The 25658-nt window shown below is 37.3% G+C and overlaps 1 protein-coding gene and 2 long non-coding RNA genes across 8 annotated transcripts; all 3 read right to left on the reverse strand.

The window, feature by feature from the left end:
• Positions 1–4716: 4716 nt before the first annotated feature.
• On the reverse strand, positions 4717–10142 carry LOC128218792 (uncharacterized). The gene is made up of 5 exons (XR_008258457.1): positions 9620–10142; positions 7663–7773; positions 5993–6134; positions 5627–5739; positions 4717–4819 (listed from the first exon to the last, which is right to left on the reverse strand). It is a non-coding gene; the product is annotated as an uncharacterized LOC128218792 (long non-coding RNA).
• An 829-nt stretch (positions 10143–10971) lies between these two features.
• LOC128218791 (uncharacterized) lies at positions 10972–14866 on the reverse strand. Its single transcript, XM_052926489.1, has 5 exons — positions 14524–14866; positions 13813–14199; positions 12862–12968; positions 12173–12336; positions 10972–11304 (listed from the first exon to the last, which is right to left on the reverse strand). The coding sequence occupies exons 1-5, from the start codon at positions 14752–14754 to the stop codon at positions 11270–11272; spliced, it is 924 nt and encodes a 307-aa protein (XP_052782449.1). The 5' UTR covers positions 14755–14866; the 3' UTR covers positions 10972–11269.
• A 201-nt stretch (positions 14867–15067) lies between these two features.
• Positions 15068–23015, reverse strand: LOC128218793 (uncharacterized). 6 transcript variants are annotated; one of them, XR_008258460.1, is made up of 7 exons: positions 22916–23015; positions 22520–22655; positions 22165–22247; positions 21509–21635; positions 17876–18021; positions 17144–17213; positions 15081–16941 (listed from the first exon to the last, which is right to left on the reverse strand). It is a non-coding gene; the product is annotated as an uncharacterized LOC128218793 (long non-coding RNA). The 6 variants fall into 6 exon arrangements; XR_008258461.1 differs by lacking the exons at positions 21509–21635; positions 22165–22247; positions 22520–22655; positions 22916–23015 and adding an exon at positions 18559–19145 and having other exon boundaries at positions 15068–15203; positions 16838–16941; XR_008258463.1 differs by lacking the exons at positions 21509–21635; positions 22165–22247; positions 22520–22655; positions 22916–23015 and adding an exon at positions 18559–19145 and having other exon boundaries at positions 17144–17210.
• Positions 23016–25658: the final 2643 nt, after the last annotated feature.

Here is a 25658-nt window from a genome sequence, read left to right on the forward strand (position 1 = left end):
TGTATTTGTGCTAATGCATAGCAAGGTATGTAACTCTTGCTAAAATAATAGTGTAAGAGTTCTTCCCCTTTTTGATGTAAAAGAACAGTCAAGCATTGTATTTTTCCCTGTGGTGCTCTTATTTAATCTTTATTCAAACTTATTTAGATAATTTAGAACTGTGTCTTAAGTACAACTTAAACACTTTGGATGAAAATTATTTTCAAAAGCAATATTAAATCTTGAATTTACAAAAAATGTACCGTAGTTTTACATCTGTATAATTCAGATAATTATATTATTACTTGTTTAGGTGCTGTTATGTAGGGTCAGTTTGGTAAACCAGTCTGTGTTTAATTAAACAGCATATGTTTTTTTTAATGCAATTCAAGCACAATTATTAGATTTGAGACTGCAATTACAAAAATGGAGCTGTATAAGAGTGAAATAGTAATTTGAGGAATTGATTTTGTATTGACCTTGTGGCTAATTTACAACATTTTGTATTTAAATAAATCTATTTGTACATCAATCTGTCAATGATATTCAGACCTTATTCCCAGTCCTGTTCCCTAACTGTGTCTGCCTTTTTCTAAAACAATCAGGGGCCCCTGTATTCTGACCTTATCCCGAAACAAAATGACCAGGCCTGATGTCCCGCCTTTGTCCATCCCACCATATCCTGCCTTTCCCATACCCTTCCCCGACCCCTGACCTTCTGTCCCCTTTCAAACCCACCACTCTAAGGGCCCACCCTAGTCATGTCATCTTCTCTAACAGATGTACAAATAGATTTAAGCTTGTAATGTTTTTATACTGCAGAAAAGAGAAAGTTCACCTCTGCTTTGTACTACATTAAAGCATTTGACTCGCCTTGTAATCAATATTATAAACCAAAAAGGAAATAAGTTATACAAAATTTACAGGCAGCTTTTAAATATTAATAGAATTAGTCCTAAAATCAACACATTGCCAAAACCAGTTAAATATCAAATTAAAATTAAAATAATCTTAGTTAATCTGCATTCATCTTATGCACTTGGGTGTACGTAATATGTGCATCTATCAATCAGAATTTGTATGTCATTTAGAATCCTTTAATACATGTGTGTTTGTTTTGTTATATTTTGTTTTATAAATACTTTCATTATTTGCTAAATATGTCATTGTTTGGTCATATATTGTATTCTGAATATTTTCATTATTTGCTAAATATATTATTGTGATGTCATATATTGTATTATGAATATTTTCATAGTTCGCTAAATATATTATTGTTTGGTCATATACATGTATTGTATTATGAATATTTTCATTATTTGCTAAATGTATTATTGTGATGTCATATATTGTATTATGAATATTTTCATAATTCGCTAAATATACTGTTGTTTAATCATATATTGTAAAAGAAATGTTTTAATAATTTGCTTTATATGTTATTGTTTGGTCATATATTGTAATATAAATATTTTTAAATTGTTGAATAAATTATGTACAACATACCTATTAATATTAATAACGATGTTTGTATTTTTGTCCAGTGACTGCTAATATACTTAATGAATTATGATGTACGTATTTTTGGCTGGTCACAGCCTGTGAAAATATTAAACCATGCTGTGCGGTATTTTGTATATGTTAAACTAGAAGCAATAAATGCCTTTGTTGTTTTTATCCCATTATACATATTTGCTTGGCCATGTTTAAATGCGGATATCGAAATGAACTCAATATTTGTGAATCTGTGAAGAGCACCCTGGCCCGGATTCGAACTTCGGATTGCCTTGGTAAGAAGTGAGAACCCTAACTGAACAATTGTGTTATAACCTTACATTTTCTAATGGAAGGGGGAATTAATAAGTTAAAATAAATGATAACTTACTTTTAAGGCATATTGGTGATTCGTTTTAACTGTTTAAAGTGCTGTAAAAGAGGTACTATTTATTTAGCTACCTGCAAGCAAAATGCAACAGTTGGAAATGTAATAGGCAGCCTTGATTAAACACTTTTTCATTCAAATCTGGTCCATCAATACTTGTTTATATCTTAAAGAAACCAAACACATATTTGTAACCAAAAACTAAACAATATATGATCGAAACCAGAACAGCCGCAAAATAACTTTGTATTTGAAATCATAAGTAAATGACTATAAGAGCTCTATAAATACATACATTCAAACCTGGCATAGTGTTGCAGCAATAATAATTACCATCTCTACCACTGCAACAGCGTCATACTACCTTTTTACTACTGCAACACGTCACACTACCTTTTTTACTATTGCAGCAGGCATTTACAACTTTTCTGTGACAGCACTTGGTTCTACCACTTTACTTATATTACATCAACGCTAACACTTTAACAACTGCAGTATTGATCACTGTGGTACAAATTGGCACTACCCCTTCAACTACATCGACAATGATTGGCAATACCCCTTCACCTACTACGACAATGATTGGCACTACCCTTCACCTACTACGACAATGATTGGCACTACCCCTTCACCTACTACGACAATGATTGTCACTACCCCTTAACCTACTAAGTCAATGATTGTCACTACCCCTATTACTACACTGACAATGATAAGCACTACATCTTTAACTGCTACGACAATGATTGGCACTACCCCTTAACCTGCTACGTCAATGATTGGCACTACCCCTTCAAAGCTGCACACTCACAGATTGAACATTTTGACAAGATTTTTATTTTTTGTCTTTGTGTAGTTTGAACAAGACAATTTTTGCAAAAATGCATGGAAACCAGTTCTATAACACAGCTGATAAAAAAATAGATCGCGGACTTCTGTTTAAGTTGAAAAATGATGTTTTCTTAAACCGTTAGCACTACCTTAACTACTACGACAATGATTGACTTTACTACAATAACGGCCCTGATACCAACTTCTAGATCACCAGTTCAATTACTGTGACGGTGATCAGCAATACCTTTTTAACTACAACAACAATGATTAGCTTTACTACTATAACCACACTAATAACAACTTCTAGATCACCAGTTCAACTACTGTGACCGGGATCAGTACTACCTTTTTAACTACAACAACAATGATTAGCTTTACTACTATAACCACACTGATAACAACTTCTAGATCACCAGTTCTACTACTGTGACGTTGATCAGCACTACCTTAACTACTACAACAATGATTGGCTTTACTACTATAACCACACTGATAACAACTTCTAGATCACCAGTTCTACTACTGTGACAGTGATCAGCACTACCTTTTAACTACAATTACAATGATTGGCTTTACTACTATAACCACACTGATAACAACTTCTAGATCACCAGTTCTACTACTGTGACAGTGATCAGCACTACCTTTTAACTACTACAACAATGATTGGCTTTACTACTATAACCACACTGATAACAACTTCTAGATCACCAGTTCTACTACTGTGACAGTGATCAGCACTACCTTAACTACTACGACAATAATCGACTTAACTACTACTACCGCACTGATAACTTCTAGATCATAAGTTCTACTACTCTGACAGTGATCAGCACTACCTTAACTACTACGACAATGAGCGGCTTTACTACAATATCGGCACTGATAACTTCTAGATCACCAGTTCTACTACTGTGACAGTGATCAGCACTACCTTTTTAATTAAACAACAATGATTAGCTTTACTACAATATCGGCACTGATAACTTCTAGATCACCAGTTCTACTACTGTGACAATGATCAGCACTACCTTTTAACTACTACAACAATGATTGGCTTAACTACTACTACTGCACCGATAACAACTTCTAGATCACCAGTTCTACTACTGTGACAATGATCAGCACTACCTTTTTAACTACAACAAGACTGATGACTTTACTACTACTACTACTGCATTGATAACAACTTCTAGATCACCACTACTCCTTTGACTACTAAGACACTGGCACTACTTCCTCTACAATTGCAGGGTCACCACTTCCACTACTGTGACAGTGATCAGCACTACCACTTAAAATTACAACAACAATTTGCACTTCTACTGCAACATTGAGCTGAAGAACCCCTTTAAGCACCATGAAATTGGCACTACTACTTCTACTATTGCAGCACTGATCACCACTTCCTTTCCTGTGAAAATGATCACCACTTAAACTACAATAACAATGATTTTCACTTAACTACTGCAGCACTGATCACCACTACTATTTCTGTGACAGCATTCAGCACTCATTTTACCTTTTAACTTCTATGAAATAGATTGGCTCTACTTCTACTACTGTGGCGTTTATCACCTGATTTCTAATGAGACAGCACATTGGCATTTCTAGTTCTACTTCTTGCAGCATTATAAGAAACTGACTTTAGAGACTTGAAACATTTCTTTTACAGAAACACAACAGGACGACACAAAATTTGTAAACTTTATTTTAGGCTTTTCAGACATAATAAGTAACATTATTTAAGACAGTAAAACCAGCATAGCATTTTATATTAAATAAAAATAATGAAGATTTAATCTTCAAATATTCCAATTAGTTATGTTTTGAAGTGAGAGATTACCGTATACAGAGCCAATGATAATATTTGTGATGCCAGCATAAAATATGAGAAAAACATTACCATTTTGAATTTGCAAAACATGTTTCAGCTATGACATTATTTTTCCACAGAAATATGAATACTTTGTCTGCTAATTTAATTCCAGAAAACCATATTAAGATAGTTTCATTTTTCAGCTATCATCATTTCTTTACAGTCATCATCTATAACATTCATGTGCCACAGTCATGGCTGCATCTGTAGGTCATCTCTGAATCCATCCACCCAAGAAAGAGGTCCTGCAAAATATTCAAAATTACATAAATGTCTCCAGATATGATATGAATCATGTGTAAACGTAGAAACACATACAAGAATACAATGTACACATCATTAAATGCTACCCAAGTGAGGAGAAACATTGTTTAAAGAAATACTTGAAGGGGTACTGGACACCCGGAACCATTTCCCTGACAACTTCTTTATACATAAAAACTAATACTTTTCCTATGTCTTAACTGTGTATCTAGGCAAGAATACTCTTGTTACCATTTGTTATCAATCAATTTTTTTTACGGAACAACAATTTAAAGACAGTGATACTCATTGGTGGAAATTAGACTCTCGGACAGCTACATTTTCTGGGAAATGGAGATCAGATTATATTTGATGTTTCTCCAGATATATTTAATAGATTAACATGAAATTATAAAATTCATTACATGCCTATGTGTTAATATGTGTTCCTTATCCCTGATTTAGTGTCTTCACTACATTTAAATAATTGTATCATGCTAACGTATGATAGAAAAACTTTGAATTTTCAATAAAAGTCATGCACTTCCATATTTGAATGATAAAAAAAAATGAAACAGTTATATTCTATTATCAAGTTTATTTTTAGCATATATTATTGATATATAATCATAAACATCAAAATGGTTACTTAAAAAAGCAAAATGTCCAGTAAAAGAATGAAAGGTCCACTCGGCTTATCAAAATCAATGAGAACCTTTTTATATTATCTGTTTTTAAAACAATAAAAACAAAAACGCTTGCTTTCTGGCCATGTAAGCTGGCCTGTAATTAAATATGCAGAGCCTCACCGTGCTGTCAAGCAGTCTGATATCAATCCTGGCTCTTAAAATCAGTTGGAGATGTCAATTCAACATAGCTGAAAAACTGGCAAAGTTCACTGCATCTACGCCATCGGCAGTATCTGCAAGAGGAAGGTGTTGATTTGGAAACTGCATTTATAACCAAATTGAGAAAGTTTTTATCCGTCCTAAGAAGTATGTATTTATGTATGTAACATGTAATTATGTAACTTATAAACATGATCTTCACTTAGGTATAATTCTAAAAAAGAAAAGGTTAAATCTTGTATCAAAATTTGAATTTTGATGCTTGTAAAAAGTATAGACTATTAATGAATGCATCGATGGCTTGTAGTCCAGGTTTTAATCGCTTACCTGAAGTTTGTAGGGCTACAGTTGAGGGCTTTGCTGTAAACTGTAGGGGCTGTTACTTCACACTCTTGTCTGCAAGGGCAATGGTGGCTTAGGTGACTGGTGTTACCAATCCGCATTTTTGGCCAATTACAACACAGTGTATCTGAAAATGACAGAGAAATTATTGACCATGCACTTATGTAAGCTATACTGAGAATATGCCTCGAGTCTGTATCAGATGACACATCCACACAAAAATGTGTGGCATCCAATACAGCAATACTGTCAAATTGCCTAAACATGTGTATATCTGTCATGAAGCTGTGCTGGCTCTGCAGCATCATAACTACTACACATGAACATTCACTAGAAATTTCAGTTGACAGAAAAGAAACAACTAATACTTGACAACTTTTGTCACCCTGAGTGCACATTCAGACCATCTAGTTACTTGTCAGCAGCAACATAAAGATCTTAAGAAGGCTGTTTAATACTGCACTTAAAAGCTTAAACAGGCAAGCAAATATTTTAAAAGAAGAAAATCTGGTTAAAGATTTCTATAGAAAATGCCAAGCTCCAACTTGGTGATTAAGGCCCAAATTAAAAGTGTTGCTTAGTAACACAGCAGACTTATTTCATTATCTTTATCAAACCTCATCAAAGTAACACAGAAAAAAACAAGAAATGGCCTTAACTCTATAATATGCATGGCAGAATGTCTGATGATGGTCTGATATGCATGGCAGAATGTCTGATGATGGTCTGATATGCATGGCAAAATGTCTGATGATGGTCTGACATGGCAGAATGTCTGATGATGTTCTGATATGCATGGCAAATGTCTGATGATGTTCTGATATGCATGGCAAAATGTCTGATGATGTTCTGATATGCATGGCAAAATGTCTGATGATGTTCTGATATGCATGGCAAAATGTCTGATGATGGTCTGATATGTATGGCAGAATGTCTGATGATGGTCCGATATGCATGGCAGAATGTCTGATGATGGTCTGATATGCATGGCAGAATGTCTGATGATGGTCTAACATGGCAGAATGTCTGATGATGGTCCGATATGCATGGCAGAATGTCTGATGATGGTCTGACATGGCAAAACGTCTGATGATGGTCTGACATGGCAGAATGTCTGATGATGGTCTGATATGCATGGCAGAATGTCTGATGATGGTCTGATATGCCTGGCAGAATGATGATGGTCTAACATGGCAGAATGTCTGATGATGGTCCGATATGCATGGCAGAATGTCTGATGATGTTCTGATATGCATGGCAAAATGTCTGATGATGGTCTGACATGGCAGAATGTCTGATGATATTCTGATATGCATGGCAGAATGTCTGATGATGGTCTGATATGCATGGCAGAATGTCTGATGATGGTCTGACATGGCAGAATGTCTGATGATATTCTGATATGCATGGCAGAATGTCTGATGATGGTCTGATTGCATGGCAGAATGTCTGATGATGGTCTGATATGCATGGCAGAATGTCTGATGATGGTCTGACATGGCAGAATGTCTGATGATGGTCTGATATGTATGGCAGAATGTCTGATGATGGTCTGATATGCATAAAATTAAACACTTAGCCTGTTGGCTGGTGTAACACATCAAAATCAAATGGGGGGGGGGGGTCAAGAAGGATATCTTCGTGCAACTACTAACCATAGCTGCCTTGTGTGTAATGCTTTATAAAGCCTGGTTGAACTTCACAGGTAGATCATATGAATGCCAATGCTCAGGTGTCTGTTGAAGTGTTTAACTCTGTGCAAGATTCTGAAAATAAAATTGAATTAAAATTAGCAAAACTTAAATAAAGGTACATTGTATACATATAGATCCTGGGAAAACAATTCTGTCAATATCTACAAGTAATCTATAATTGCCTGGCAGACCTTCATACATACGTCTTAAGGCCTGCTGGTCCCTTCCCCTGAAGTAAATGCACTTTTTTTATAAACTGATGCTGCAGAATTTTTTAAAACTAGAGCTATCACTGAAGGTGATTAATACCCCCAAATGCCGCCCTGATATGAAATTGCAGTCAACTATTTGGAAAGCCAACCTTTAAATGACAACTTTATTTTATGGACTATCGTCAGTTATTCATTTTTTTATTATGTTTTTAAAAGTTAGAAAAAGGCTCTAAACAATATCAGTGATGCTAATACTGAGATGTTAATACTGATATATTTGATGTTCTAAAGCACAGAATACGATTGCCTATGGCCATCTATAAATGAGTTAAGTTACTTTTTTTCAAGTAACTTGCTACTGACAAGAAAAAAGTAACAAAGGGCAATAACTCTGTAATTGGCTGATTCACAAATAGAATTGCGGTTCCTGTACACTGAACTTCCTCTCATTATGATCTATCACTGTATGAAGTTTTAATTGAATTCCTTCAAATAGTTTTCAAGTTATGCTTCGGACAAGAAAAAGTAACAAAGGGCAGTAACTATACAATTATAATACCTACATAGTATCAACAAGATGGCCATATACTTCTCACCTGAGGACACAGCCTACTTTAGCTGAAATGATAACCTTTTTTTCACCTGCAACGACCATTATTTAAATTTACCAAGAAAACAACACAATCATTTTACCAGCCCCTACTGAATAAAAGACTTGACCTAGTGACCATGTTTTTGACCCAAGATAAACTAGTATATTTTTTAACTTAATCAATATCATTCTAGTCTCAAGTTTGGCAAAGATTGAATTAAAAAGCAGCCGCTTTTGTGTAATCCAGTTTGACCAAGTTGTTGACCATAGATGAGGTGATCAGAATTTCAAACCCTGGAGACCCAGATATCAGGAATTTACTTTTGCATAGTCATATCCTAATCTCATATAGCAGAAAGGCATTATTCAAAATGACATGTTTTACTTTTTTTTTAAAGTCAATTTGACAGATAATTAAATATAGAGTAAAGAGTGGATCTTAATAAACACTCAACAATAATTAATTACACTTAATAGAGTCATGCAAAGTTAACTACTATATAATGTCATGCAACAATTTTTGCAGTAGGATATTGTTTAATTAACTTAGTGCTCTGGTAAGATTAAACAACAATGAACCTCATTGAAAGGTAGTTAAATTGTCTGTTTTATCTTTTTACTTCTATAGATTTTAACAAGTTTAAAAACATGCTATGTTAATTACTTTCACTACCTTTAAATATATTGTTTAAATAATGATATTTGAAATGACTCTTTTATTGACCAGCAATCGGTGAAACAGGATGGGTGAGGCTTTGACTTTTTTATTCTTTTCATAGCCTACAAAGTTTCAGTTGAAAATTATTCAATTAAAAACAGAGTTGGGGCGGTATTCATAAAACTTTTTAAGTCATTTCCAAACTTAAGACGCTTTCCTTATTTTAGTATCTCTTTGGTCATTTGAAATAAAATAAATAATTTTGGAAATTCATTATTTTCATTGACCTCTAAAATTGAAAGAAGCATACTTTAAATCATTTCTACATTTCTTTTAATTTGACAACAAAAATTTTGAGAAATTGACTTAAGATAGGATATGACTTAAGACGTTTTATGAATACGGCTCCAGCTTATAATGACAAAGATTCAACAAATATACCATGGCTCAATATACCTCCTCATCTTCAATGTCTTGTTGTTCCACTTTGTCTACTGCAGGGGTTGGGCCAACTTCTACTCCCTGGATGCCACTTTGTTTGGGGCTGGACCTCTTCTGATACCACTGGGCCAACTTCTACTCCCTGGATGCCACTTTGTTTGGGGATGTACCTCTTCTGATATCACTGGGGCAACTTCTACTTCCTTGATGCCACTTTGTTAGGGGCTGTACCTCTTCTGATATCACTGGGGCAACTTCTACTTCCTTGATGCCACTTTGTTTGGGGCTGGACCTCTTCTGATACCACTGGGGCAACTTCTACTTCCTTGATGCCACTTTGTTTGGGGCTGGACCTCTTCTGATACCACTGGGTCAACTTCTACTTCCTTGATGCCACTTTGTTTGGGGCTGTTCCTCTTCTGATATCACTGGGGCAACTTCTACTTCCTTGATGCCACTTTGTTAGGGGCTGTACCTCTTCTGATATCACTGGGCCAACTTCTACTTCCTTGATGCCACTTTGTTTGGGGCTGGACCTCTTCTGATACCACTGGGCAACTTTACTTCCTTGATGCCACTTTGTAGGGGCTGTACCTCTTCTGATATCACTGGGCCAACTTCTACACTCTGGATGCCACTTTGTTTGGGGCTGTACCTCTTCTGATATCAATGGGCCAACTTCCACTCCCTGGATGCCACTTTGTTTGGGGCTGGACCTCTTCTGATATCACTGGGCCATCTTCTACACTCCGGATGCCACTTTGTTTGGGGCTGTACCTCTTCTGATATCACTGGGCCAACTTCCACTCCCTGGATGCCACTTTGTTTGGGACTGTACCTCTTCTGATATCACTGGGCCAACTTCCACTCCCTGGATGCCACTTTGTTTGGGGCTGTACCTCTTCTGATATCACTGGGCCAACTTCTACTCCCTGGATGCCACTTTGTTTGGGGCTGTACCTCTTCTGATATCACTGGGCCAACTTCCACTCCCTGGATGCCACTTTGTTAGGGCTGGACCTCTTCTGATATCACTGGGCCAACTTCTACTCCCTGGATGCCACTTTGTTTGGGGCTGGACCTCTTCTGATATCACTGGGCCAACTTCCACTCCCTGGATGCCACTTTGTTTGGGGCTGGACCTCTTCTGATATCACTGGGCCAACTTCCACTCCCTGGATGCCACTTTGTTTGGGACTGTACCTCTTCTGATATCACTGGGCCAACTTCCACTCCCTGGATGCCACTTTGTTTGGGGCTGGACCTCTTCTGATATCACTGGGCCAACTTCCACTCCCTGGATGCCACTTTGTTTGGGACTGTACCTCTTCTGATATCACTGGGCCAACTTCCACTCCCTGGATGCCACTTTGTTAGGGGCTGGACCTCTTCTGATATCACTGGGCCAACTTCCACTCCCTGGATGCCACTTTGTTTGGGGCTGGACCTCTTCTGATATCACTGGGCCAACTTCCACTCCCTGGATGCCACTTTGTTTGGAGCTGTACCTCTTCTGATATCACTGGGCCAACTTCCACTCCCTGGATGCCACTTTGTTTGGGACTGTACCTCTTCTGATATCACTGGGCCAACTTCCACTCCCTGGATGCCACTTTGTTTGGGGCTGGACCTCTTCTGATATCACTGGGGAAAGTTCAGCCTGTGTCAAGCAACATGGAATTTCAGCCTAGAGCTCATCACTGAAGCATTCAAATATCACCACAGATAATATACATGTTCTTGTAAATGGCTACATTTTTGTCAGAGCATAACTCTACTTCCACAAATATAACTTTAAAGTGAAAAAGTGAATTTGTTGGGAAATGAGAATACTATGTCTGGCCTAGACTTGAAAGATGTTACAGAGTGAATGGTTTAGTCAACACTTTTGTTGTACAAGCTATAGACTGTTGTAATAAAAAGCCCATACACAAAATAATGTTTCTTATGCACAACATTTTTCCTCAACTCATTCATGTGTGTGAAGCTTGAAGTCAATATCTCAAAAATATATGGAGTTATGGAGAAAAGAAAACTTGATATAGTATAAAACTAGACAGTTGTTTTGTTATTAAAAACTGAAGTCTTCCCCCACTGCATACCATCTCAATATAGTGAACATTTGTGGCAAGTTATTTCCAATCCTGAAAGAGGCTTAAGAGATTATAGAGCAGACATGAAATGCAGTAATATGACCTTTGATGTCTAAGTGTGACCTTGACCTTGAGCCAAGCTGGTTGCTCTCTGCATATTGTCTCAATGTCTCAATATGGTGAACTTTTGTTGGGAGTAATTTCAAAATCCTTCAACTGGTTGAATGTTATGAAGCAGACAGGAATTGTGATGTACACAAAACAGACAATTGCAGAGTTTCACCTCAAATCAGTCAATATGTGTATGAAGTTTGAAGTCAATACCTCAAAAAAATTGAGTAATGGAAAAAGTAGACTTGTCCCGATGCCCTAGGATGGACCAATGGACAAATGGACTGATGGAGAGACATTTATTACTGATACAAACATATGTTTCAGTTTAAAGAATATATGATCAGTGAAAATAGCAAGTGACCTTTTACATTGCTGTTCATCCGAATCTGCTGCCAGAACACAGACCAGTCTTGGACTGCTAACACCTTGTTGTGCAGCAACTGGTGGGTGATGACTGCTAGATCAGCTGCTGGATGGTGCTGGAAACACACCCCCAAAACACCTTGTGATCTGCTTGCCTCGCAGCTAAAATGGAAATAAATCTGCTAAATAAAATAGCCAGAATAGGAGTCTTCTTGTTAGTAAGCTGTAACATTGTTTACGTCGTTATGAGCATGTGTAGCTTCATCTACATCATTACTGTTGTCTATCCACTGCATGGTTGTAGAATAGGCAATCGGCTAGCAAGTAACTTCCTCCAAGTCTGGTTACAGTAGATAAATATAAATGGACTAAGCTCGATGTTTTAAACGGTCAAGCAATCCTAATATGAATAGAGTAGACATTTTAAATGTAAGAAACTTGTCCAATAAAAATTACATCCAGATGTCATTAAATTAAAAAAGACCACTTAATTAATACATATCTTACATATGAAACTATATACACATGTTAAGTTCATCTGGCTTTCTCATACACTCTTCCCGACTTTGTTTCCTAATTAATCGCTGTTTATCTTTTTAAAACATATTTCTCGTTCATTGTTAAGTTAATAGTTAAATGTTACCCTAAGAGCCACTTACCGCACTGCTTTACAAACAATCAGAATACCTCAGCCTTCTCCACCATACGGATGTTTCTATGTCACTATCATCAATACTGTTGGTGAGCAACAAAATGGGCTGGTGTTCCTGGGATTGCCTGTCTGCTTCTTGGGACTGAAGTTTGAAACATGTCTTTATGTAAACATGTATGTTAACTAAATGGAATGCAACTAATAACATGTTGAAATTCATGAAGGATATTGACTTTCCTCAAGAATTTTTTGCACAAGTTCTGTTCAATGTTATAAATGACACATGATTGATTAATTGTCTGTTTTGTGCAAGGAAAATAGTAAAGGTACTGTCAGTTTTATAGGCTTCGGCAGTGTCGTCTTTGTGCATAAACTTTACCATAGTAAACACTAGATAAAATGTTGAAGGTATTCAAATGAAACTTGGTGGATATGTTCAGCAAGGCCCATTACTCTGGCTTTAATGCTTGTTGAGTTGTGCCCCTTTGTGGAATGTTAATCAAGAAACGAAAGTTGGTATTTGGTCCGCGGCTCTCTTTTTGGTTTTATGGGCATTACAGCAGGTATAACTTAACAGACCTAGATAATTACCACCTGGTAGGGAAACTTCAGGTCTCTAATTGAAAGACCACAAACACATCATACTTGTATGACCATTTTCATCGTTCATATTTACATGATCATATGTGTTAAATGTGCATGGAGAAACTACTATGCAAGATATACTGGAGGTTGATTGCACATAAACCTGTTTAAGCCCCAGGGAGTTTTTACGTAAGTTTCACTGACGGTGCAATGAAAGTCACCCCAACAGTCACCAATGACAATATTACAATAATGTTTCTTGTCTTGTAGCATTGTGTCTCTTGATTGGGGCTTGCTTGGCCTTAATTCTTATTTTTTAAACAGGATCTTGGTTAAATTTGAGGATTCTGGGCTTGTCCGTGTAGTTTCCATTGTTTTGATGAACAAATGGCTCCATGTACCTGCGACAGTGTCCGGTCCATCTCTTCTTGTGACTGGGTCCTAGCATCTGTGCTCTGATCTCCTCCTCTTGTGACTGGGTCCCAGCATCTGTGCTCTGACCTCCTCCTCTTGTGACTGGGTCCCAGCATCTGTGTCCTGACCTCCTCCTCTTGTGACTGGGTCCCAGCATCTGTGCTCTGACCTCCTCCTCTTGTGACTGGGTCCCAGCATCTGTGCCCTGACCTTCTCCTCTTGTGACTGGGTCCCAGCATCTGTGTCCCGACCTCCACCTCTTGTGACTGGGTCACAGCATCCCTGTCCCTACCTCCTCTAGTGACTGGGTCCCAGCATCTATGTCCTGACCTCCTCCTCTTGTGACTGGGTCCAAGCATCTGTGTCCTGACCTCCTCCTATAGTGACTGGTCCCAGCATCTGTGTCCTGACCTCCTCCTCTTGTGACTGGGTCCCAGCATCTGTGTCCTGACCTCCTCCTCTAGTGACTGGGTCCCAGCATCTGTGTCCTGACCTCCTCCTCTTGTGACTGGGTCCCAGCATCTGTGTCCTGACCTCCTCCTCTAGTGACTGGGTCCCAGCATCTGTGTCCTGACCTCCTCCTCTTGTGACTGGGTCCCAGCATCTGTGTCCTGACCTCCATATCTTGTGGCTGGGTCCCAGCATCTGTGTCCTGACCTCCTCCTCTTGTGACTGGGTCACAGCATCCCTGTCCCTACCTCCTTTAGTGACTGGGTCCCAGCATCTGTGTCCTGACCTCCTCCTCTTGTGACTGGGTTCCAGCATCTGTGTCCTGACATGCTCCTCTTGTGACTGGGTCCCAGCATCTGTGTCCAGACCTCCTCCTCTTGTGACTGGGTTCCAGCATCTGTGTCCCGACCTCCTCCTCTTGTGACTGGGTCCCAGCATCTGTTTACCGACCTCCACCTCTTGTGACTGGGTCCCAGCATCTGTGTACAGACCTCCTCCACTTGTGACTGGGTCCCAGCATCTGTGTCCCGACCTCCACCTCTTGTGACTGGGTCCCAGCATCTGTGTCCCGACCTCCTCCTCTTGTGACTGGGTCCCAGCATCTGTGTCCTGACCTCCACCTCTTGTGACTGGGTCCCAGCATCTGTGTCCCGACCTCCACCTCTTGTGACTGGGTCCCAGCATCTGTGTCCCGACCTCCACCTCTTGTGACTGGGTCCCAGCATCTGTGTCCTGACCTCCACCTCTTATGACTGGGTCCCAGCATCTGTGTCCCGCCTCCACCTCTTGTGACTGGGTCCCAGCATCTGTGTCCCGCCCTCCACCTCTTGTGACTGGCTCCCAGCATCTGTGTCCCGACCTCCTCCTCTTGTGACTGGCTCCCAGCATCTGTTACCCAAGCCATGCTCTCATCCAAGACTGTGAAGCCCTGTAGGTAGAAGTCTTTGTCAGTAACACATACAGAAATAGGTTACTAGGCAAACCTTCACATGTTTATTGAACCAAATGAAATGCAAACGTCTGTATCAACTAAGTTAACCAATAGGAACCGTAACCTTATTCTTCATTGAACCAATTAAAAAATTCAAATAAGATTTATATCAATTACATGTGTGTATATAAGAAAACTGCTCTATTACAACCGAGAAATAAAACATGAATTACATGATCACACATGATTCTTTAATAATGAAATTCCCTTTTTGTTTTATGTAAAATTACTCCTTTTCCCTTTTATATTACGAATTCGCAGAATTTTTTTAAAGCTTGAACACTATTATTCCACAAATTATGAACACATTGTCTGTTGATTTATTAAACACCCGAAACCCTAATCAAGATAGTTTTGTTTTTTTATATCATCATTTGTTTAAAGTCACTATAACATCCATTTGATACTGTAATGGCCATATCTATGGGTTCATCTCTAAATCCATCCACCAAAGAAAATCCTGCAAAATATCATTCAAAACCTCATTATAACGCGTAATGTCTTAAATTATGATGTAAATCGTATGAAAACTTTTACATACATTCAAGAAAGCATTAAACATATTAACAAATGCTACCTAAATGAGGAGAAACAAGGTATTTAAGTTAACTACTTGAGGGTATACATTATAACCGAAAGCATTTTGTTGTGTGCCGACACCTTTATGCAAACCTTCACTTCTTTACTTTCACTTTTCCTAACTTTTAAATTTGCACGAACACAGATTGACTGTTTCGACAACTTTTTATGTCTTGGAATGAGCTATTTTTTGTGAAAACAAACACTTTAAGAAAATTGAAATTTTTGGCCTTGTTTCAAACAATTGAGATCTGTTGTATTGTGAGTATTACGTTATATGAGTGAAGTGAAGGCATTGATACCAAAATCAGCTGATTCTGAGACAAAAATGAAAAAACCTGACAAAGCTGTCAATCTGTTAGAGTACAACTTTAAGTGTGTATCAAAGCTCTTAAAAACTGTCCTGCAACAGCAATTTAAAGGCAGTGATATTCAACAATGGAAACTTAAGGCCCTCTAGTGAGACAGCTACCTTTTCTGAGAAATGGATCCCTTGTCCCTGATTTAGTCCCTTCACACCATTTAAAATGAGTTTAATAGAGTTTTATGATAGAAATACTTTAAATGTTCAATAAAAATCATGCATTTCAATATTTGAATAATGAGAACAAATGAGAAATATTAATCTAGCATTTATAATAGATAGACAACCATGAGCTTCAAAGTGGTGATTAAAGACAAACAAATAAACCTTGTAAAACAGTGTTAACTTTCTTATCTGTATCTCTTTCTTACATACTCCATCTGCCCTTACCCAAGAAAAGAAATTAATGTCCACAAGGTGTCTTATGATCCAGGAGAATCCTGTTTACCTATCTGATTTTAAAGCATCCTAAAGGCTTTCTACACATCATGGTTCCTCAATTTGTATCTAGTCTCCAAAGGTGTCACAGTTGTGATTCCACTAAGTAACTTTTTGTAAAAAATACATAAAAAGCTCAAACTCAGGAAGTCTGGTGGAGTTTGCCATCCTGGAAACAAACAAAGCTCACCATGCTGCTAAGGAGTCTGATTTTATTCCTTGCCGCAGTTCAGCTGAAGATGTGGATTCCAAATCAGGAAGACCTGCCTGGTGCACCGTAACTTACGCCAGTATCTGCAAAAGAAGGGTGTAAATCTGGGAAACAGCATAGTCAATTTGAGAAAATTCTTAACTTATATAAGTAGTCTACAAGTATGAACCTTATACAATATGATTAGAAGTGCCAAAATCTGAATTTAAGAATTATTAAACAAACAATGTTTGGTCTAGGATTTAAACTTGAATTTAGATGCTAAAACTGTGAGTGCACACTTACAGCGAGTGCAAAGATGGCAAGGGAGCCACAATAAACACGTTTCTTGGTTCTGGGTTTAGGGAAATGCCTGCTGGAATAACAAAGGCAAATGTGCTTCTCACATATATGGATATCTCAGCTACTGCAAGAAGTCATATGCAGAGACTTGATGATAAGGCCAGTAGAAACACCATTAAACTCAATGAGGATCATCAGACATGGCAGCTAAGCGCCAGCTTGTCACTGAGCACAAAGGTAAATGTGGCATTGGAAATCCAAATCACTCCAGCCTGTCAGTGGATGGCTGCTGTAATTCAAAGCACATGGTTTCTTCACGCAAACCTGGACAAGCTGCTTCTAAAGTCTATAGTGTAGCTATTGAAAATCACACAAGTCACAAGTACAAGTATCACAGTGGTGACAAGCTGTGCTGGGCGGGTGCTTAATTGCCCAACACAAACTATGAAGTAGAATGAAGTTCAATGTCCATGTAGCTATGCATTCTGTATAGCAAGTCTGCAATACATGGAGCCACCTTCAGAATAAAAGATGGCTCATGCAATTGCAGAAGAGTTGTGAAAGGAAGATACTAGCTCTTACACTGACAACTGCCCTTAGAATGCAGATTTTCTATGTACCTGGAATGTATGTAAGAAAGCTGACCCACAGTATCCTGGATCTAGGCAAATAAGAATTATAAAATGATTGAGAAAGATTGGTAGAAGCAACATATGGACCTGATTTACCGCTCACCTTAAGTTTGTAAGGCTTCATGCAATTCAGTGCTACTCTGGAAACTACTGTCACTGACAGACGAGTCTCTCGTCTGTGAGGGGAAAGGTGGCTCAGGTGACTGGTGGTATCACTCTGCATTTCTGCCAACACACAACATCAGATACCTGAAAATGACCATGAGCTTATGGAAACTTTACTTGAAATATGCCTACAAAAGAGTGAGGCGTTAAATGCATGAGTACTGTCAACAATGCAGAAACATGTAACTTTGGTTGTTCTTTGGGTCAGACACTGATGACTGAAAAACTAACTAGATATGTCTGTTAGGCCAAAAAATGTCTGGTTCAGGAAACGTTGTCCCAAAAAATTAGGAGGGTAGGCATTTTTTCCATTTTTTTTTTTTTTTTGGACGTATGTTGTCTATGTGTAGACGATGCACAGAGCAGTCAGATCACTTTGTAACTCCCAGCATGTGGTATTGTGATGTGTGCTTGTTTCAATGCAGTCATTTAACCACATAATAACAGAGCATTTCAACCCTGTATTATCTGTAAGGACCACAATGGAAATAAGGTTTTATTTTAACTCTTTTTTGTGTTATCCTTGACATAAATGTTATATATGTTTATACATGTTTAAATTTGTATTTGTCATGTTCTATGCAATTTTTATGTCGAATAAATCTATCTAATCTATCTAACCATGTATCATCTTTGTTTATTCACATTATTTTCCTTTTCTATGCTTGCTGTTTATGTACCCTATGCCTTTTAGTCACCCTCTGTACAATGCTAACCTGCACAAAGAGTTCACAAAAGAGATTCATGTACAACCTAGTATTTTATAAAAATTCCATTTTTTAAAGATTTCTGTCGACAATTTTGTTTAAAATATCTTGTAAAGATAAGTCACTTTAATACATCTCTTTTGTGAATTCTGTCATTGTAACAAATGCACATTGTGAGTGGTGTTGCACAAAATCATATAAGGCATTAGCTAGGCAACCATGCTGGACCGCTTTCATGACCTGCCGCTCTGCTCCATGTTCACATTTTTGGAGTTTTATGGCCATCAAAGTGGCTGGTGAACACGCCATGGGCGCCGCCATTGTTGTGCGCTCTATTAACCCAAAGATCGATATAAACGCGCTCTATTAACCCAAAGAGCAATAACTACAGAAAAGAAAATTTTCAATACGCAGTATAGCGGTTTTCGGCCGCGATTTCGAAAAAAAAGTTTAGGGTCGGCGGGTAAAAAATAGGGTCGGTCGGGTTTCCTGAACCAGACATATTTTTTTTTTGGCCTTAAGGAAAAGTAACAACTATAAATTGGAAGCCTTGTTACCCAAAGCATGTAGTTACTTGATAGCAGCCTTAAAAAAGGTAGAAAACGTCCTGAAAAATATAAACACTGAAACATTTATCAATCAATCAGTCAATCAATGAACCTATCTTACATATGCCATGGGAGATACTTAAAATATAATTTGATTAATTAGTTAGGTTGGATAGTTGGGACCACATAACTAAGGTTTTAATTCAATACATGATGTTGTTTCTGAGATAATGACTTAAAGGTGCTTACATGCAAAATCTTATTCAAGGACACGCACTCTCTGCCGTCAATGCTACGATGAGTACAATAGTATAGCTCCATTTATTCTTCGAATAGTCAAGCTGACAATGTATCAAATTATCCTTTTTAAAATTTAAATTTAACATCCCAGTAAATATACCTTCCTCTTCCTTGTCAGAGGCAGTCCTGGTTAAGATTATGTTGTTTTCACACAATATTATCCTTGTAACCTGGTTATGGAGCAACAAAATAGCTTTAGCAAAAGTAATGCAATACTAGATCAATCGCCCAATCTTCCCCAAATTTTCTACTATTCTATGCATACCATATATATCACTGTGTATAAGACACTAGCAAAGATAGGATGCAGGCAAAAAAAACACGAGAAAAATCATGGAAAAAAATTCATACAATAGGACCCAGTGAAAAATGTCAGTCGGCAGCCACCGTATTTGTTCTGACGAATTGTATTGAATAAAGGAATGGCAAAGTTTATAAAATAGTACAGTCCATGTACATAAATGATAAAAAATATTCAAATAACAATGACACAAAGTGGTACAAAGCTGATTAATGGTTAATTGCATTACTGTATTAAATAATTAATAATCAGGAATTTCATTCTGTCATCCTGATGTCCCTCTCCTCTAAACCCTCAATTGTTTTGCTGTCGTTGCGAATAGTAAAAGCAATTGTATACTTATGTAAAACACTTTAGGCGAAGTATTTCAAACATGTGGTATAATGGAAGGAACAACACTGTCATCGCAACAGTTTGTACTATAGCAATAGTATAGAAAGGCTGCTGGCGTTAGATAGAGGGAGTTTTTCACACCTTCACACTTTGACAGTGCACATTCACGCAACATCACAGTATAAATGTCTATATATTTTTAATACAGAATCATACAATGTAAAATCTACCCTAAAATTTTGAAACTTAGAATGAACAAATGACTGATTGTTGTTGTCTGCTGATGCTATTACTAGCAGCTAAACCTGCCCAATTTTCCACTGATCCATCAATCGATTTGAGTAATGTCCTGTTGAAGTGAAATGTAAACATTAAAGACCTTTCCTCCAATTATTTCTCTATTTATGCAATTTCAGCCAGAAAACAATGTCAAAGTCTAATACTATACACTAAAATTATGTACAAAGATATGTCATGTCAATGCGTTGACGCTGCATTGCTGTGATCAACATTCAGGGTGGACACATACGTTATTAGACTTGGTCAAATTCAACCGTGGGTGGCAGATTCTCTTTTTTATGTATTGTGACATTTACATTTTACGCGTCATCACATTTATTGATTTTTGTGTGTTAAATCTGATCGTTTATGAAATGTAATAAATAAAATAACATACCGTATATCTAAGCAATATTTGTTGAAAATTTCCACAAAATCAGGCCAGTATTTACAGAGATATGAGCATATTTATACCTGTATACTTATAAGTTTTGTTAAGTGTAGATAAAAAGTAAGCATTTTTATGGGAATTCTGGGAGTAAATAATGCGTCCTATACACACTGATTTACTCTTAATGTATTTAGGACAGGTTGAAAATCATAATCTTGATCTGTAAAATCATTAAAACTTGCTGAAACCAAGATGGCACAATTACACTAAAATGATAGTTTCAAGTTAAAGCAAAAGCTGGAAATGAGGTTTCCATCAACACACTGAAAATATAGAGCTATTGATATTGCATGTCAGCCACAAAAACATTTCTTGATCTAATCTGTAAAAACCTTCAATTCAAATTCATAATCACACATTTTGATTTACCCTATAAAAACCTACTCAATATCAAAGCCTAAGAAATGCACAATGGAGCAAAAACGAACGCTTATCTGCATTTTGTTAGTTGAATAAGGGAAATATAACAACAATTATTAAAGCCGGTTACATTTTGTATACTCAGCCTGAATACTGGGCCTTGCTTAACATGTGTGTATTGTCCCTGGCAACATGTGTACCAAGTTCCGTCTCAATATCTTTTACAGTTTTAGCTATGGTCCAGGATTGACAACAAAACCAAGGCTATGACAACTTATTAATGCATCCCTACCTTTGTGGCAACAAGACCTCTCACAATGTCGACTATATTGTTACTTCTGGCCCCTGCAGCCCATTTCTGTCCTGGCCTCTCATCCCTGGGAAGATTCAAGTCCATGTTGTCCCTAATGCTGCTACTGCTGGAACCAACATTATAATTGTTGTTGTTTAGTCTACAATGTTGGACACGATAGTATCAACTTCATCATACGGTAATCACCATAAAAGTCAACTCTAAATATCTAAATATCCAAATATATTCATCATTTAAGCATGTGACTATTAAGTGTGTATTTCTATCCTTATAAATGTCCAAATGAAAACTTGTGTATTGTCATGGAAGAAGCTACAGAGTAGTTTAAAGCATTCAAATGAACATGTTAGTTTTCACTAGTTGTTTGATTGTGCACTCTTGAGGTGATACATGTATGAATCACTCAAGTGTCTGTTTCTTAAGAAGAAACCAGTACTGATGTCCTCTTTAAGAAGCCATGACCAGCCATACTACTATAGACCACTTTCACATGTCTGCTAAACTACTGATAGCAATGTTTTTTTCATCTAAGCACCATGTTCCATGGGTATCAGTAGCTGTATTCTCATATAAAATAGCATGACAAAAAGATCTCTGAGAGCTGTTTATTAACCTTAAGCTATAAATCTATATACCTGGGTCCATTAATTCACATCAGGACAGTTACTTGAACACACACAGTTTTCCTCTTCATATTATCTATGGAAGTTTTATCCACCTGCAAGGTTTCATGCATTAGTTTTTACTAGGACTAGATAGCTTAAACTTTTACAAGCACATACACAAAAAACTACACTTTCTCCATTATTAGCACGATCGTTTCTTAAATATATCCAGTCTGTGCTGATGTTACATAAACACTACATTACAATACCTTCCTGATAATCATAGCTATCCCTGTTGTGTACGAGATTTGACTAGATTCCTATGTCCCCTGAATATAACATGCACTTAAAACACATACCTAAGCTTTAAGACAAAGTATCCTACCTCTGTCATCATCACCGTATCCCTGCTCCACTAACACATCTTGTACAGTTCCCTTACGTCTGGACATAATCTTTTCAATCAACTTTGGCCTGCTTAGCTTGCATCAAACCATCCCTGACATACTCTCCTACCGGGTCTGAAGACAAATATTTGTATTCTTACAGTCAAACTGAAGTTCATTTGTTTAGCAATGATTAAAAACACAAAAGAATGGTCCTATAATTTATACCATGACTGTATAAACTATTCTATTTACATTATGATATCAAAATAAACAAAGCAATTTAGTCAAGGCAACATGTAACTACTTTCTCAGCATGCACGATCATTTTTTTATTTTGATATACTCATTATAACGTTTAAATGCCATCTTCCTCATGGCAGGTTGGCTCCTACCCTGAGGGAACTTCCGGGTGTTGAAGACCTCAAACTTCTAGAGGAGTGGAAGGTCTGGGAATCGATCCTCTAGGTTCACCACAATGTTCATCAGGAAGTGACTGTAGATCATCTGCAACTGCACAACAATATCTACAACTGAACAGGAGTGAATGATCTTGATCACTTAAACAAAAGAAATTTTGAAATAGAACAAGATGCAGTATATTTAACCTTATATTACATTTCATTATTTAATTAAAAAAACAATAACAGTAAAAATAATATGTTCACAGAGTTGTGTCATGGAAATTATTTTTCATGTGTACTTTGTTCTGGAAATAGTCAATATCTGTCTTAAACTCTCTCTGATTGTAAAACCTTGACGGTTCAAGATGGTCACATGATCTACATCCGCTTGGTAGGCTCTGCCAGCAGTCCTTGCAGGATAGCACATGTCCCCTTTACCAGAGGCTTGACACTGTGGTGTACACTGCATCCCTTGCCTGAAAATACACAAAAGGTAAACCAAATGATTAATCAGTTGCATTCAATTAGCCTTTAAATGATCTTTTGAATGTGCCTTTAAAGAAAGAGTTATGACTTACTGGTAGTCATTAGAAGATGTAGATAAAATAATTCTGATTGTTATAGATAATAAATAAATTTACTAGGTCTTACTCAAGGGTCTAAAGATGACATACCTGCATAGCAACAGACAGTTCTGCTAGATGAGGCAAAGCATCAGCCAGTCATGTGAAGGGACATCACAAAGCGGTGGTCCTGTGTGTTTTTTACTAGACCAGGCTCTCACATAATTTCATTTCCCTGGCTTCCTCTCCAGGCTGGTGAAGAGGAATGTCAGGCACTTTATCAACGTAGTTGTTGCCTTCTCCTGCCACATCCTTTGTGAAGGTTGGCGAGGAAGATTTTTTGTTTATCTTAGATTTTGAATCACCCTTTGCTGTTTATACTGTGGAATATTCGGTACTAGATGGATTAAAGTCACTGTCAGTCAATGATAAGGACCACAAGGGAAATAAGTGTTTTCTCTTTTTTGTGTCATCCTTGGTTCGGTGCCTGCCATGGCTATTGATAATATCATGTATGTATAATGTTATTTACTATACATGTTGTTTATTTTAAAAGTCCATGTATGTGCATTCCTTAATAAAATAAATCTATCTATAAACTCAGATACACCCATCTTAGTAGAAGAGATAGCACCATTCTATATATCATTTCTACTTCACACCAGCTACAAATAAATTAAAAGTTAGTTCGTAAAAAGCAATATTCTGAGTTACACATTCATACCACCACTGTAAATGAGGATACTTCTGGTAGTTCCCTACTTTATCTGAAGAAGTCTTTATTCAGGCGCATAGGAAGGAAATTGACTTTGGGGCCGCAGAACGGGTGGGCACGGGAGGGGTGTCGATATTTTTCAATTTTAAGCATTGAAAGACTCGATTTTAAGTAAGTTCAGGTTTTATTTTCATATTTTTATCTAAACCTTTTTTTGGTTAAAACAGTTGATAGATATAAAACTATTATTGTTTAGTAACATTTATTCACTATTACATTTAGTCAGTTTTTGGAAATGTGCAGGATTTTTAGGTTTAACAATTCATCTCAATTCTTATATTTTGATACTTGGCTGGTATTTCTTGGCATGCCGTCATTAATAATCCAAAGACTGTTTTCACGCCATTCACACGCCAATTAGCTAGATGGTCACGGGTTTAATTTTGGTTACCTATTTATTCAATATCGTGTCAGACTGGTTTTGATCTATATGCGCATAGCTTTATTTAAAATATCATTATTAAGAAAGTCAGTATCAAATATTCATGGCCCCATTGCCTTAACTAGCCAGAATATTCAGGCCACGGACACGGCCCCTGCGGCCCCAGTTCCTACGCGCCTGTTATTCCAGAACTCTTAGAATATTTTTTTGTTTATCATAGAAATTGAATTACCCTTTGCTGTTTATTCTGAGGAATCTTCTGTACTAGACCAATCAAAGTCACTGTCAGTCAATGATAAACCAAACATAAGTTTTTTGCCACCACTTTCTGTAAGTCTGGCATCTGTCTGAATGGTGTTATGTGCTTTTTACTGGAAATGAAATCAGCTCTTGCTGCTGATTTAGCTCTTCGACTGACCGTTACTTCTCTGCCAACCACTGCTGTATCTCTTGTTTTTCCCTGCCTATGAAGTTGCTTCTTTCTGGCCAAATGATTCCGCCAACATTTCGGTCACCTTTTCTTCTGAATTGAGACCCTTCACACAAACTACCTGGGAGTGTTCAGGGGGCATCACTTTTGTCACCTATTCACTCGTCCTTGAGGCCCCACACTCGTCCTTGAGGCCACACAATCATCTTTAAAATTACTTAATTTGAACCCAGTAGTACCAAAACTGTTAACATCTTTTACAATCAGTTTTTTTTTTCCTTGAAGACATTGTTTGCCAAGTACATATTACTCACACACAGTCTGCCACAACTAATTATAACCTGATGGAACACTTGCAACGATGTGAAAAACCCCACAGATATGTCCTTCATCTCTGCCATCAAAATTGTCCGTAATACCAGAGCTAAGCTGGAATAAACAAAAAGCGCAAATTACTCCCAATGCCATCTTAAAATTAGAAAAAAAATCGATATCAGTTCACTCCTGCAACTCGATACAAAAGTTTCAACTAAAGAAACTGATATTTTACGCCCGAAAAGAACAGCCAAGCAAAATAAAATTTG

This window comes from Mya arenaria, chromosome 15 (assembly GCF_026914265.1).
Source record: "Mya arenaria isolate MELC-2E11 chromosome 15, ASM2691426v1".
NCBI classification, from domain to species: domain Eukaryota; kingdom Metazoa; phylum Mollusca; class Bivalvia; order Myida; family Myidae; genus Mya; species Mya arenaria.

Excerpts from the sequence above, each read along its gene's own strand:
- LOC128218791 (XM_052926489.1), bottom strand. The coding sequence starts at position 14,754 with ATGCTGGGACCCAGTCACAAGAGGTGGAGGTCGGTAAACAGATGCTGG. Across the intron at positions 12,337-12,861 it reads GTATGGTGGAGAAGGCTGAG|CTGCGAGGCAAGCAGATCAC; the intron begins GTATTCTGATTG and ends TTTCCATTTTAG. Across the intron at positions 11,305-12,172 it reads GATGAACAGCAATGTAAAAG|TGATGAGCTCTAGGCTGAAA; the intron begins GTCACTTGCTAT and ends TGAATGCTTCAG.